This window comes from Mastacembelus armatus, chromosome 3 (assembly GCF_900324485.2).
Source record: "Mastacembelus armatus chromosome 3, fMasArm1.2, whole genome shotgun sequence".
Classification (NCBI taxonomy): Eukaryota; Metazoa; Chordata; class Actinopteri; order Synbranchiformes; family Mastacembelidae; genus Mastacembelus; species Mastacembelus armatus.
In genome coordinates, this window is record NC_046635.1 from 20,409,873 (window position 1) to 20,424,852 (window position 14,980).

Here is a 14,980-nt window from a genome sequence, read left to right on the forward strand (position 1 = left end):
TTTCATCCCTTTTATCATATTTACGATGCACATTACTGTCATCTTTGAAGTTGTCAGCCCCTTGCTTTAAAATGCATGATAAATAACAATAAAATATTGGGAGAAACATTATTTAAGACATTCTTGTAGAATCAATGGCAGATTTACAAGGTACAGGATTACAACTTGAATCCTATTTTACTCTGTAACCTTGACAGCTTCTTTTCCTGCTTTAGAGTACCAGCACTAATTCTTCTTGTGCTACACAATACAAAACAGGATACACTACTTTCATCTATGGATGTAAGTCATCCATCTGCTGAAGCACCACATATTTCAAACCTATAAGCAGTCACATAATTGTGCCCACAATGTCATCACACAATGTCACATGGCTTTACTGAAATGCAGTGAAATATTGAAATCTGCCTTGTGTGTTAAACAGGTGTGTACACAACCTACATCAATGCATTCTTTTGTGTGATGCTAAATATATGTCAATAAAAATTTGTTGGAACACTATACAGTTTGACTTTGAGCATTTCCCAAGGCTGTGAGCACACGGGCGATGAGGTCTTTCCAAAACTGATGCTCATTGTTTCTGTAGCAATAACCTTTTTATGGGGTTGCTAGCCCAATAGCCAACCCCTACTTGCAGCACGTAGCACTCTGATGCAGTCTTCAGTCCAAGTACTAATCAAGTCTGACCCTGCAGCCTCCCAGGGTCAAGTGTGAAGGGTAACACTATACAGTACAGAGTAAAAAATTGTCATTACCTACTTCCTTAGTAGAAAACAAATAACAAATAACATTTTCAGAATGTTAAACTATTCCTTGAAATTGGTTCAGTTTCTACTCTTTATCCAAACATCCAACTTCAGCATGACAGAACTGAAATTCTTGGATACAAGACATAGGCACAGTGCTTGTATTGCTTAACCTGTCTAACAACCACATCAGGAAAACGACCCAACATTACAAATGGCTTCCCTCTTCATCTGGTAAAGTAAGTGGCTGAAAGCACTGAGACAGATACATTATAGATATGACAACTCTTGTGGTGTGGGTCACTGAGCTGTCTCTACGTTGACAGAGAGTTGCACTTACTGTGACAACACACACGAGGAGGGCAAGTGATGAAATTAAGCACAGTTGACAATATTAATAAGGTAAGAGAAGCAAGTTTGTTTTCTCATGGACAGTTTGCCTGTAATGAGCTGCAAGTTGTCAGGCTCTGGGGAGACAGGCGTGGCTACAGAGTCCAAGCCAGCAGGATGTTAATGCAACCTGAAGGGGATGTGAGTCATTGCAAGCCGCTGTCCATTTAAACTGGTATCATAAGGAGCGCGACCACAGCATAGCTTAATCACAGTCATTACTGTGATATTTGACACTGAGGTTGAAATAAAGGGCTCTGTAATAGGTGTTTCTTATCAGGCAGTGAGTCAGTGGGCTCTTGCGTATTTTTAAGTTAAGCTGTCAGGATGGAGGTAGGTGAGTGAGTTGAACACTACACCAGCACGAAATTCCTCTCCTCTGGGACACAGCTATACTCAGACCATTCTTAACTTCAATTTCACACTGGGTAATCAATTACTGGTCTCTAGAGCTATTGAAAAAAAAAAAAAAGAGCCACCTATCCTGAAAATAAGCAAAATCTCTCAACACCTCCTAATTGATAACACATTATAGCTCTACACAATGCTCTTTGTGTAGCCAGCCACTAATTTGGACTGTTGGCATGCACAGAAGAAACCAATGTACTGAGAATGCAAACATCCTTTGCAGAACAATAATTCATGGTGTTATCAGTTGCAGAGCTTAAACATCAAATAGACTGAATAATTAAATAACCAAACTTTGAACGTGGCCACTCCAATTTGTTGACGGTTACAGTATTCTCCCAGAGATTCTGAAAAGCTGAAACTAATACGATTTCATATCATGAAGCCAAGACTGATGCCAGACCTCCTGACACCAATCCTTCTTACAGGATTTAGCAGGAGCTGTGTAAAGTGTACACTGTAGGGCCCTATTGGTCCCAATGACAGTCCTTGCCATGAGTCCAAATCAAAATGAACTCGATCAATAACAAAAGAGGGCTTTTGTGCATTTACTGCCATCGTAAATACAGTGTCCTGAAAAGGAAAGTGTAGGAGGACAGAGAGAGGCAGGTTTCTACCAGGCTGGGACCAGACATAAAGATGTCAGCCTGCTGTTTGTGGGAAGGTGGCAGCGGGTAAAAGCATACTGCCATGATAAGGTGGACTTGGAGCAGAGATGGACTATGCTTTTATAAATATACAAGTTTAAGTATACAAAAGACAGTAATGTGTAGTATGTATGTATACAAAGACAAACAAGACAGAGACACGCATGCACACATGATGTACTCTGCACGCACGCACTTATGCACACACACATACAGACACACTATGATGACCTTTTCTTACAGAACAAATGCCAAACAAAAGTAAAAAAGAAAATTTATTGTTGAGGAGTAAATACTACATCAGTGTGACTTTTAATTGTTGACACAATTAAAAACTATGCTGGTGAAAAGCTAAGATGGCAACGAGTGGGCTACAATAAAGGGACAATAAATCCCAGGACAAAAGAGAAAAGCTCATTTTTTCTTTGTGACTGTACCATTCCAAAAGAGCAGCACACAAACCAGAAACTGCCCACAACTGAATCCAACCAAACAATCCCTCAGAGCTGCTGACAGTACGACTGGGAGCATGACAAATAACACTGCCTGGGCCATAATACAGGGATAAAATTTCCTATACTGAAGCCCCAGAGGAGGTCATTGAAATGTCTTAGAGCACTGACAACAGCAAGTAGCCCAAGTTAATAATCCTGATAGGTATTAATGTGCTTACAATGGTGCCATTGCTGCCTACCTGAATTTATTTTAGATTGCATACATTACTTCATCTGTCTTTTCAGTTGTTTTCCCTGGCTGGGTTCCTGATAAGACAGAGCACGCATTCAGCAAGAGAAAGAAGGCCTGTTTGTGCACTGGACACTAATTAATACAGTGCTCCGTCGGGAAAGTTGCCTGCTTGCTGCTCCACTGACAACAGATTCATTTATACTGCTGTTTTCTGCTTCTCCGAAGGCTCTGTTAATTGAATTTAAATTAGTCCTCGTTCAGCAGAGAACAAGGACAGGCACAGTCGTTTCAGAAACTGGAAGCAAAAATACGATGCTGGGTAACATATTACTTCAAAGTTGAATGACGAAGCTTTTGATAGGAGATCCTATCTGGGAAAGGTGCAAACATGCTTGTAAAACATTTCATGAATAATTGCAATTACTGTTATTTCACCATGACACTTACGCTAATGAGAAAACCTGAGATCTTTTTGTTTGGCCCTTTGGCAATGCTGGCACAGCAAAGCTTTTACTCTAAGACAAAAAAATGTTTCTCATGTAGTTTCACAGTTTGGTTAAAAACAATGTGTATGAGAATATTCAGAGAAAACACTCATTCAGGGGTATCTTAGAAACAATAAAGGAATAAGTGCTTTATGGCTCATGTTAGCATGGCATGTAGTTATTTAAAAGGCGATGTGATGTCAGGATCAAGTTCTGAAGACATAATAATATAGGAAAAGGGGCAAGAAGCACACCTCTAATGAAGAAAAAAAAAACTGCTAAGTGTAATGAATAGCTCTCACATAGACCACCTACCATTACTGCCTGTGTTAGATTCCACCTCCACTATAAAAGGTCAATGTTTATATAGCAATTAAAGATGTTTTTTAACCTTGATTTACCTAGTGAAGGTTGGTTTAGTATGCATGCATTTCACAATCCTACAGTAATAAACACTCTCCTTGGGGAATTGTGCCCCACAAAAAAAGTATTATACCTGAAGAAGGAAAGGCGTTTGTAAAAAATACTCTGAAGGAAACTGAAAGGTCTAAGGGAAACCAGAAGGGCCTGAGAAAAAGTGGTCTAGGAGATGTGGGGAAAGTATCCTCAGTGTGTTTATTCCTGCAAAAGGGAATGGATATCTAAAAAGCAACCATAACGCATGTATTCCTACATAAGGACCTTTCATTAAGGTTAATTGAGTCAGGCAATTCAATAGAAAACATGGACGCCAAAGGAGATTAACACTAGTAGCAGTAGAGTGCAGGTCCTGGATAGTGAGTTAAAAAGAACACTTGAAAAACAAGGACACACTGTTGATGTACACTAAATAAAATCAGGCTCAACCAATTTCCTTCTGCCACTTATGGGTAAGAAAAACACACAAACAGCAATTTAGACTTCCAGATGCAGACACGTCACCTTTATCAGCTACGAGCAAAGAATAGCGTCTGCAATTTTGACTTTTCCTTTTTGTTTGCTTGAGTAGGTGTTTGTTTTAAAGTTGTTGTTTATCTTTTAAACTTGCAAAAAGTAGATCTGAAACCTAGAGGTTATTTTTTGCTAAATTCTGGAAGCGTTTTTAGTTTAAAGTTTTCACAGTCTTTATCTGTCCTTTGTCTTGTTTCCAGAACTGGTTCCTTAACAAAGGGAAAGAGGATGGGCCTAAAGATGAAACATTAAAATTGTGTAAATCTATATATTCAGTAATTATTTCCTCCTGAAAATTAACACTTAGACTTACTTATCTAATGGCAAGTTTTTGGATAAAGCTTTAGGAATAGCTTGACAATTTTAGGCCTTGCTAATTACACTGTACAATATGGTATACCTAAAGAGTTTTTGGTCACTATAATTTCTCTTGTTTCTAATGACTGTGAAATGATCAGTTCCACAGATGGACATAAAAGTAGGCTATTGTTAAAACAGGAGTCTCCACTTATTTAACACACGATGCAGTGTCTCAACAGTGTCTGTTAAATGCCTCAAGTGATGTCATTTGAGTCAGGGACAGCTGGAGTTAAAAACCATAAGATTGGACATTAAAGTAGGTATGGGAGTATGGTGATGGAAAGAGGTGATCTTACCAAACCTCTGTAGCCCACCCCTCACATCTCTGCTTGAGGCTAGATTAGCTGCTAGTAACACAACATGCTAAACTCCAAAAGAACTGCCAGCAGTCAGATGTGCTCGGTAAAACCAAGATGTTCTGTGTCTCAGCTAGTGTTTGGTGGACTAACATATACAGACAGTGAACTTTCAAAAACCTTTATTCACTTGGCTATATTTTTAAAATGTATGGAAATAAGAGCATTGTGATAGACTGATGACCTGTCCAGGGTGTACCCCTGCCTTTCACCCAAAGAGAGCTGGGATAGGCTCCAGCAGATCCCTGCAACAATAAATAGGAATAACCAATAGATAACGGATGGATGGAAATAAGAGAAGAGTATGGATGGGAAACTACACAAACATGGTGAAAGTAAACCAGTACACAGACGGGACTGATGCTGGGAAGCAAATTCTAGATCCTTTTACTGTGGATCAACATTGCTAACCACTTAGCCACTGTGCTGCTCAGTGAAAGCCAGAATGACAGCTATTGTAGATAGTAAGATTTGCAGAATGTCATCTACGCCACATGGGGTGATCTCCATCCCCCTCCATGAGTCCATCTCCTGCCTGTCAGGTCGTAGTGTCACAGCTCTGAGTTCAGCAAATGTTTTCATCTCCATCTTACTTTGTGTCATCCAGTTCTTATCCCTCCTAACCCTGTCTTCCTAGCTCCCTCTCTCTATCTACTTTCCTCATCTCTCCATCTTCCTCCTTTCCCCACTCTATCTATCTCCATCCTCTCACTGTTCACTGTAAATGCTGTGCCAGCAGAGTGATACTGGGGAAACGGCACCATCCTCATTGAGAGAGCAAGCAGACGGTGTGGGGGTGGTGCTGGAGGGAGTGTTCGGTGACAGGCTCTGAAACCCAGCCATCAGACACACACTGCAATCACACAGCTCTAGTAGATGGGATACACAGCTAAAGCCCTATAATCACAAAAGGATCAGTAAAAAAATGATAGGACATTCACTCTGTAGTCCTCGAAACTCCAAAAACATTAGTGTTTTTTTTTTAAAGGAGAACAAAGTGATCAGAATAGGCTGATTGGAGTGTGAGACTGCAAGCCATGAAGCGAGGTGGAGGAGGGAGCTGGTACACAAGCTTGCTGGCCAGGCAAGCATGCAGGCCACAGTTCATTTGAGGACTGAAGCTGCTCCTTTCCATCATTCGACTGTTCATTAATACCAGCTGTTCCTCTGGGTTTCCCCGCAACTAAGCCTTGCTGCACTCTGCAAAATCTATCAATATCACAGCAACACAAAAACATTGCCTATTCTAGAGCTCAGCTTAAAAACTGACCAGCACCCTGTAGGGCTTGTTTACAAAAATAACAGGCTCTGAAATGTGTGATAATAGTGTGCATGTGCTGTGTGCATATGTTGTTGACAGTCGGGATGTTTCTGGTGAGGTAGATAATTGGTTGTGACTATAAAAGAGGTAAGATTAACATGGATGACTTAACACAGACTCTCATGGTGTAGCTCATGCCAGCCCACATAGTGCTCTGCTCACTGTGTGTAAAGGGTTCATTTTCTCAAAATTAACCTTGTCAAACTCATGTTCTCCCAGGGGGGAGATCTGTATTACTATAGTAATTTTTCAATCAGAGATTGGGGAGAGTGCAAAATTTTAACATGCTTGTTCAATCTGTATGTCCCCCATATCCTTCTCTTTTCTTACTCTCCCATTCGTTACTCAGCTATTTTGACACTCACATTTCATTTAGAATTTTAAGCAGATTTCACCCATTCTTATAATAGGATTCTCCACTGCTTGAGTGTGGTATGCTGTGTTTGTAAGTGTGTGCAGCAAGCAAGTGTGCTCGCTATATCAACTCCACACTCCACACTCTGCTACTCCAAGAGTTCTGCTAGGTCAAAATTAATTACAGAAGCTGTTAAGCACACACCAGCTGTTGTAAACAAATGCAAATACATTTTTATTTCAAACAAGCCCCCTTGTATCACGGCACACAAAATACTATAAATCTTCTGTGTGTTTACTAAAAACTTGGGCCATCATCAAGCTTTGTTGGCGTTCCTACTGAGAAATTACTCCTATTCATGCATACAGAGTTACTGAAAATCGTGATCGCCACTGTTTAATTAAGGGTTTGCCCCAGTTTATTTGTGGATTTGCTTCTTTTACTGTCCCTCTTTTACTTGACTACATCATACTTCAATAACTCTATTGCTTGAAGCTGGACCTCTTTTGCTCTTGCTTATTTTCTTTGACTGGGTCTGTTCAGACTGATTCCTTTGTTTTCTGAGTTAGGGGAATAGCAGGACCATGCCCATCAAAGCCTATGAAACAGCTCAAATATTGTGTTTAATCATTCCAGTAGTTATTTCCTTTAAGTCTGGTACAATGAACAGATGTAAGGACAAGGTTGTGCACTTGTGCAAGTATCATGTATTTAAATAATGGGTAAATGAATGAAATTTACATATAAACATATTTAACTCACGTGGAACAAACAGAAGGCACATTCAGAGCTAGTGGGCAAACACATGTCTCAAACTCAAAAAGCAAGTTTGGTGATGATGCCAGCTAACATGCATTACATTGTTAAGTCCTTTATAAATGCTTTTATATTATACGAAATCCAGAACTTAACTAAAATGTTAAGTTCCCAAGGTTGCAGAACAATATCTAAGGCACATTATGTTGTTACTAATGCTATTTTCCTTCCCTAATTTACTTACTATTTGAAATGATCACAGTTGAACACAGTGAACTATAGACACCTGTCTACACAACACAACATGTGACAAGTAATTTCAATTGTTTGCCACATCTCTGAAGACCAATCCTCTATGTGTTATATATAGAAGATGATTAAGGATGAAATGTCAAATTTTCCCAAATCCACCTCAGGGAGCCAAACTGTACAGTTAAAGGTTTAGCTTAAAATGTATGGTTTTAAACTCTATGGTACTTAAGAAAAGAAGAAGAAAAATTGGAAATGTCACTGTATAATATTGCCTGCCCCGAACAAAGACAAAAATGCATGACCCTCTAAATTATCAATACAGATGACTCAATCTTTTTTTGTAAAATGTGAGAATCTTATTTGTAGAGGTGAAATAAAGGTGACAAAAATACTGACATGAAAAGGTAATAAAACTATCATGAGTTTCAACCAAACCTGAAATAGTGCATCAATCCAGCAAAGGCAGAAGGGTAATCACAGCTACAGACTATTTTAGCATGGTTACCTCACAGTCATATTTCATTCTCACCATGTGTTTAGTACATTTCCTCTCCTCCCATGGTCCTTCTGACCGGTTATCTGTGCTGTTTTGAAAGAGTCCAACCAAACTGTTAGAAAGGCCACCCTCCTTCAGCCGTCCAGCAAGGCTGCCCTGCCAATCGGCCATCCTGTTTCCAGACAGCACAGTCATTTCCCAGCCCAGTGGAGCAGCACTCCCTGACCTCTGCCTCGACCTCCACCTCAACAGCCCAAACTCCAGCATCAGCTCCAGCCCAGGGAGCAGGCTCGGGCCACCTCTACTTATTTATGAGCCATTTCACACAGTGCTGCTCCCATTAGAGACCCAGCCTTGGCCTACCTTACATGGCACTCTCCTTGCACTTAACACATATAGTATACCACTAGGGACTGGGGGAAATGGGCAGTGAGTGGTAGTGATGGGTGGGTTGAGGAGATTGTTAGACCTATCACATGGACACTGTCACACACCTAGTTCAGGTTTACATCAAATAGTCAGATAACAGCATTCACATCAAGCTACTTCCAAGTTAGCAAATATGTCCTGAGGACAACTGCAAGGAAACCTATCACTCCATCCTGCACAATCTTTCATTCCTTTATTGCTTTTTGAAATATGTGATGAATAGCTATTTGACTATCTTCAGGAAAATAATTATCCACCAATCTAATTTAATAATGCACAAGAACTGATGGGTTATGCATAGCCTATTGGACCATGATTGGACATTTTATTATTTCTTATTAATTTCTTAAGGCTGAACTGTCCTTCTTGGCAGGAAACTTAGAAAACACTGATCACTTTGACTTAGAAAGACAAAGAAAAAAGTCAAGTCTCTACAGAATAAAATTCAACTGACAGATTGATTCACAAAAGCATACAACAGTGCAATGAGAAGCAAGATTAGTCTGAGCTGGTAACATTCAAACGCAGCAGGAAGCCAGTGAATATTAGCACGTTTACTCTGCACTGTTATGGCAGTTACAACATTGATTTATAATGAGATGAAGACGCAGACCCACCTGAGATTGTGACAGAGGCATAGCCCTCCTCTCCAAGTAATGGGTTGATCAGTCGGCAGCTGTAGGTGCTGTTGGGCTCTAGTACAACTGTCAGCATGCTGGTCATGGTGAACAGCCCTTCCTCGTTGGCCACCACTGAAGTAGTGATATTATCCGTAAGATTGCGCCCGCCCCCGTCCTGCCAAATCACACTGGCCTCGGGATAGCCACCATAGGCCATGCAAGTCAGGGCCACCTCATCACCTGGCCGGAGGTTGGATTCAGGCTCCAAAGTCACCACAGGTTTAGAGTAGGGGGCTGAGGAAAAGAGGAGGTGTACAACAATAGAGGATTAGGGAATGGGTGAGGAGTCAGGAGAGGAGGGAGGAGAAAAAGAAATAGGAGTGGGAGAGTAAGGGGAGGAATAGACAGGGAAGCAGAAGAAACATCCTGAATTTAGTTACAATCTCTACAGTGAGAGTCACCCTGGGAACTGTCTGACATGATTCCCATTAAATTTTAATCATATTTAGGGAGCTTAGCATAACGCAGTGCGTAAGATCCCACAGATACAGACAGCATCTGTGGCACATCTTGATGTTGCATCCCTATACTCTAACACCGCTCTCTAGAGAGCCAGAGCAATGAAAAGGAAATACTGTGCAAGCTGGGAGGTGGAAATGGGCAGACCTGGGAGAAAACTGGCAGGCTCAGAGATTTGGGACGACTCGTCCTATGGCAGAGAAAGGAGCATATAGGGGTGGAGGTGAGGGGTGAGTCGTAAGCCTCAGCTGAAACCAAGCTTCTCCAGTCCCCTGAGCTAAAAGATGAGTACAGAGGTGGCTGCTGTATTCCCAAAACCAATCACTGCACAGCAAACAATGGCATGAAGCTGAGGGCGAGATGAAATAAGTGTGTCTGAGCTTCTTTTGGAAAAGTGGACTCTCAACACAAAGACAGATTTAACATAGTACACACTAACTTTTCTAGTTGTCAATTTGACTGACAGTCAGATTCCATCAAGGGTTAGATTTCATTCTCTCTGAGCACAGCATGAAGTAAGTCTATGAGGTTTAAGTGTAAAAGCTTGACAAAAACAGAACATCTATAAATCCAACGCATAAAATGGGACCAATTTGTCACTGTTGGAGATACTGTTCTCCTTCTCTCCAGCCAGGAGAAAAAAGTCTTATTCATTAACACTGCCTAATACACAGACACCTTGCTAAATACAGGAACAATCACACAACAGATAAAGAAATATGAGATGGAAGGAAAGGCACACAGTATCATTATAAATAAATAAAAAGCTCTCAGCTGTGAAGGTGGGCAATGTAAGCACACAGCAGAGAAGATGTTAGTGATGGCTGATTGACCGTAACAACAGCTAATAATCAAAGTCACCAGATACTGACCATGACAGAGACCACAATCAGTGCTTATTGACCAAAAACACTGCTCAGCAGAACCTGAGGAAACTGTTTATCACCTGTTTACATCTGGTGAGAAAAATGATCCTCAATCACCAGTAAATGAAACTAGTAAATGTACAATGCATTTTATTGCATACTTGTGTATATGTGCATATAAGCAATGAGGTCAAATGACTTTTAATGTAATCAGTTGAACATTAAAGTGAAGCTTTAATACAAGCAGTAGTTAACAAAACAGCATTTAATCATTATCTAATGGTTTTGTACACACTCTACAAACTGAATCCTGAAAATAGCTTTTTTTTTTTTTTGTTTTGTTATTGGGTAATTTAAAAATGATCTTGTACTTTCATATGATAAGGGGGTTAAAAGATGCACTCTTTACACATAAAGATCAATTTACTCATTATAATGAGTACAGTAAGTGAAAACTGTTACAAACTAAGGGTGTGGAGTGTGAAATATCTGGGCATTTACAAGGCAGGGAAAGGGTAACAGAGGTATTTTTTGTCAAGGAAACACATAAACATTTATTTTTATTATACATTTTTTTTTATTATCAGTTAATATCTGAAGCTATAAAAAGCCAGCATGTTTTGAAAAATGTTATAAAAAACAGGACCTTGTGAATCTAAACCTTCATTTTTTTAATAGTTGTGCAAAGTGAATTCAAATTATTTCTGATTATTACTATGAAATCATGTAAATATTGTTTTTTGTTGAATATTAAGATAAAAACAGAGATTAATATTGTTACATAAGAACACGCATTGCATTAGTAATTTACTATATATAGAATTCATAGATGAAGCCAATTTTCAGTCCTGTTTTAGGTTTTAGGCAGGGTGTTCTTTGTGTATGTTTGTATCCATTTTCTGCATACTACTGATTGTAACAGTCCATGTGCATGCTAAGCTCTTTTGACTTGTGTCATGAATGTCACAGTTTGACTTACCGGCCACCTGCAGCAGCAAAGCAGCACTGCCATACTCTTGCACCCTGACAAAGCAGGTGTAGCTGCCTTCATCAGCCACCACCACCCTGCTCAACAGGAGAGAAGCATTGCCCAGAGCCAGCTGGGTGGGGAACAGGCTGGTACGGTTGGCGAAGCTCTCGGCCTGGTCTGCCAGCTGGTCGTGCCCCTCCCAGTACCCGTGCACGTTGCGTTTGGTGTCTGTCAGTTGCCAGAAGATGCTCATATCGGAAAGGTTGAAGGGGTTTGCGTGGCTGAAGGAGCAGTTGAGTATGGCATCACTGCCATGCAGTGCCACCACTGGCTGCTCTGGGACTTGCACTTCCATCACAGCTACAAAAGAATGAGTGATGTCAATAGATGGAAAACTGATCTAATATGCCAACCATCACCCAACCCGTCTAAAATAAATAATAAACATTATTAGTATACAATAGCATTAGTTGACCCAGGTCTCATATAAACTGAATTACAACATTAATTCAATGTGCTATGTTCAAAGATGAAAGACTTATGCCTTCTCAAATTTGAATGTCTTTGAAACGGTACCAATGCAACCTTTTGAAATATATGCTGTGATGGTTTCAGAAACTTTCACTTTGTTCATGTAGCATAGTAGCAGGGAATCTGTGAGACAGGCTAGAAGAGGAAGGATCTGGAAGTAAGCATTAGGACTTTGTTTTTGCTCCTATAGGCTTTGCCTCCTGCCTCCCCCTTCCCTCCAGTGATGGAAGCAAGAACATCTGTATAGCTTTAGTTAAATCGTTAGTTAAATATAAAAACAAATCTGTTAGTGAGGAATAGCTGCCCTAAAACCTGTGTTTTCGAGAAATGAAAGTAACTTTGGTTCTTACCAAACACTTCCACTCAAAGGATACAGATTTTCAGTGCATCTCTCTGTATGCATGTGTGTGTCTGTGTGTATTGTTTGTCTAGACTAGGCCAAGAGCAAAAAGTACACTCCTTCTGAACTCCTGTCTTCAATTTTCCCCAAATATGACAAAATCCTAATGCCAGGTGATTTGAATGTACATGTCTGCTGTCCTCACTCATAGTGTTTTTAATTGCTGACTGACTCTTTTTTAACCTCACCCTTCACAAACAGGCCTACCCATTGCCTAAACATGCACTTGACTTAGCTTCATCTCTTCAGCTTGGCTTCAGCTATCAGACATGATATAATTTGATGTATTTATGAGCATTAATGTCCATGTTTTAATATGGTTTCACTGTAATTTTTGCCTATATTTACATGTTTCCAGTCTAGAGTTTATAACTAACTTTGCACCTATGTTTAATGACGCTTTTAACAGTACTGCTTTTGGTGCTGTGCCCTGTTAACAAGTGAATGAGTTTTTAAATAATTTTTAAAAAATAATTTTTTTTTTACCAACTCAGTAACCTAATTTTGAATAAGACAGCTCCTTTCAAACACAAAAAAAAACAAAAAAATAACATCAGCGCTGGCTAAATAAAGTTTAAAGTGGACCAGATGGAAGTGGTACAGACTGGTTTAAATCTCCCCTAGAAGACAAAACGTTTCATATTCTCCATTGCTAAGTATAAGTCCTCTTGTTCAAAGCCATTTTGCGGGGTTCCTCAAGAATCAATGCCTGGCCTTATGTTACTTTTAATTGGCACTCTACCTTTAGGCCACCTTTTTGAAGAGCACATAATGCAAGGTGCTTGTGTGCAGATGACACCAAATCTGCTGTAGCTGTGGCCTAAACTATTTTATTTAAATATTTTCTCTTTTAAAATGTCTTAAAGAATGTATGGTAGTTAAAACCACAAAATTCTTTTAATTGGTGCAGATTTTACTAAATCACATAAAGAAACTTGGCCCTTATTCCCACACAGTTATTCATCAGTGCAGAAATCTGGGTGCCCTATTTGACAGCAAACTCAGACTCACTGGTCTTATCAGTTCTCTTGTACATTCTCATTTCTTTCAATTTAGGCAAATCTTAAAGATCAAGCCAATTTTTATTGACAATTAACCTGAAGGCTATTACCCATGTCTTCACTTTATCTCAGATATATACTGTTTCTCACTATTCTCAGTATGTTGCGGAAAAAAACCTTACAGTGAGTACAGAATGCTGCTGCCATGGTTTTAACAACAAACAAGAACGCATCACATTTACCTTAGCATATCTGCACTGGCTTCCAGTTAATTTTAGGATGTATTTTAAGATTTTACTAATTACTTTTAAAGGCAGGATAGGGCTGGCTCCTGGATACATTTAAGATCTTTTAATCCCATATGTGCCAGTCTGTTCTCTGAGGTCTTCAAATGCAGCACTTTTAGTTGTCACAAAGTCAAGATTAAAAAACAAGGGAGATCAAGCATTTGTAGTCAGAACCCCCAGACTTTGGAACGGCTTCCCTGAAGAAATCAGGTTGGCTGAGGCTGTCTCATCTTTTAAAAGGCTTCTTAAAACATATTTTTACAGAATACTTCCTGTGATGTTTTATTGTCTCTTTTCCAAACTGATGTCGTACATTCCTTTGTGTTTAATTTTTATCTTAGTGTATGGGTTTAATGTATTTTTTAAGTTTATTCCCTGTAATGCACTTTGTAAGCTCCGTTTTAGAAAGGACGTTGATAAAAAAAATAATTTATTATTATTATTATTGATTAATAACCAGAGGACATCCAAAGTATTCTCCATTGATCCCTATCTGCTCTTATAAAATTCTAAGACACTCAGTATCACAGGGGAGAAAAAGCCAATTTGCCCCTGTAGCAATACACTCTATGTTATGTTCAGCACCTTAATTGTTATAATCAGAGTGTCATTTTAGCCTCCTCACCTCTCTTTGGGCTCTATCACACAGCCAATGTCAATGTTGAATCACTTTGCTATAAAGGAGATTTGACTGCTGCTGAGGGTCAATAATAAGTTACCCTATTAACAACAAACAAGTCTTTTGTCTGACTGTTCGTATATGGATGGATATTGCTAAGTCAAGGTAGCCCTATTTTCAGTAACACAGAGCCAATTCAAGCAAAGTAGTTTCTTCACATCACACCTCCACTGACTTGCTCATCTATAGGAACAGTGCCACCTACTGCAGAGCTATGGGGAAAAAAATGCACAAAATTGCAACATGTGCACAGGATTGTCTGGATGGTTCTTAACCCTGGTGTTGGAAGTGCTCATGAAAAGCCTTACAAAGTGATTGATTAAATCAAAATTGTTACAAATTATGTGCACTGCATTATAGAAATATTTAAGCATTGGATGAAATTTTGATCAAATCTGTGCCTCCTCCATTATTGAAACAGGAAACACCATGAAACCTTGACAACTAAACTTGTCTCTCTGCTATTATAACCCACAGTTCATAGCTTGG

General features: G+C 39.5%; 1 protein-coding gene across 3 annotated transcripts in view; it reads right to left on the reverse strand.

Moving 5' to 3' along the window:
- Positions 1-14,980, reverse strand: part of cd276 (CD276 molecule) — a 62,891-nt gene that overhangs the window by 32,546 nt on the left and 15,365 nt on the right. For all 3 annotated transcript variants that reach the window (XR_003294844.1, XM_026293385.1, XM_026293386.2), the window contains exons 3-4: positions 11,603-11,953; positions 9,236-9,532 (exon numbers count right to left, since the gene is read on the reverse strand). Coding sequence is in view for 2 of the 3 variants with exons in the window: in XM_026293385.1 (XP_026149170.1) it covers positions 9,236-9,532; positions 11,603-11,953 (648 nt within the window). In the remaining variant the exon portion in view is untranslated. The remainder of the gene's footprint in view (positions 1-9,235; positions 9,533-11,602; positions 11,954-14,980) is intronic.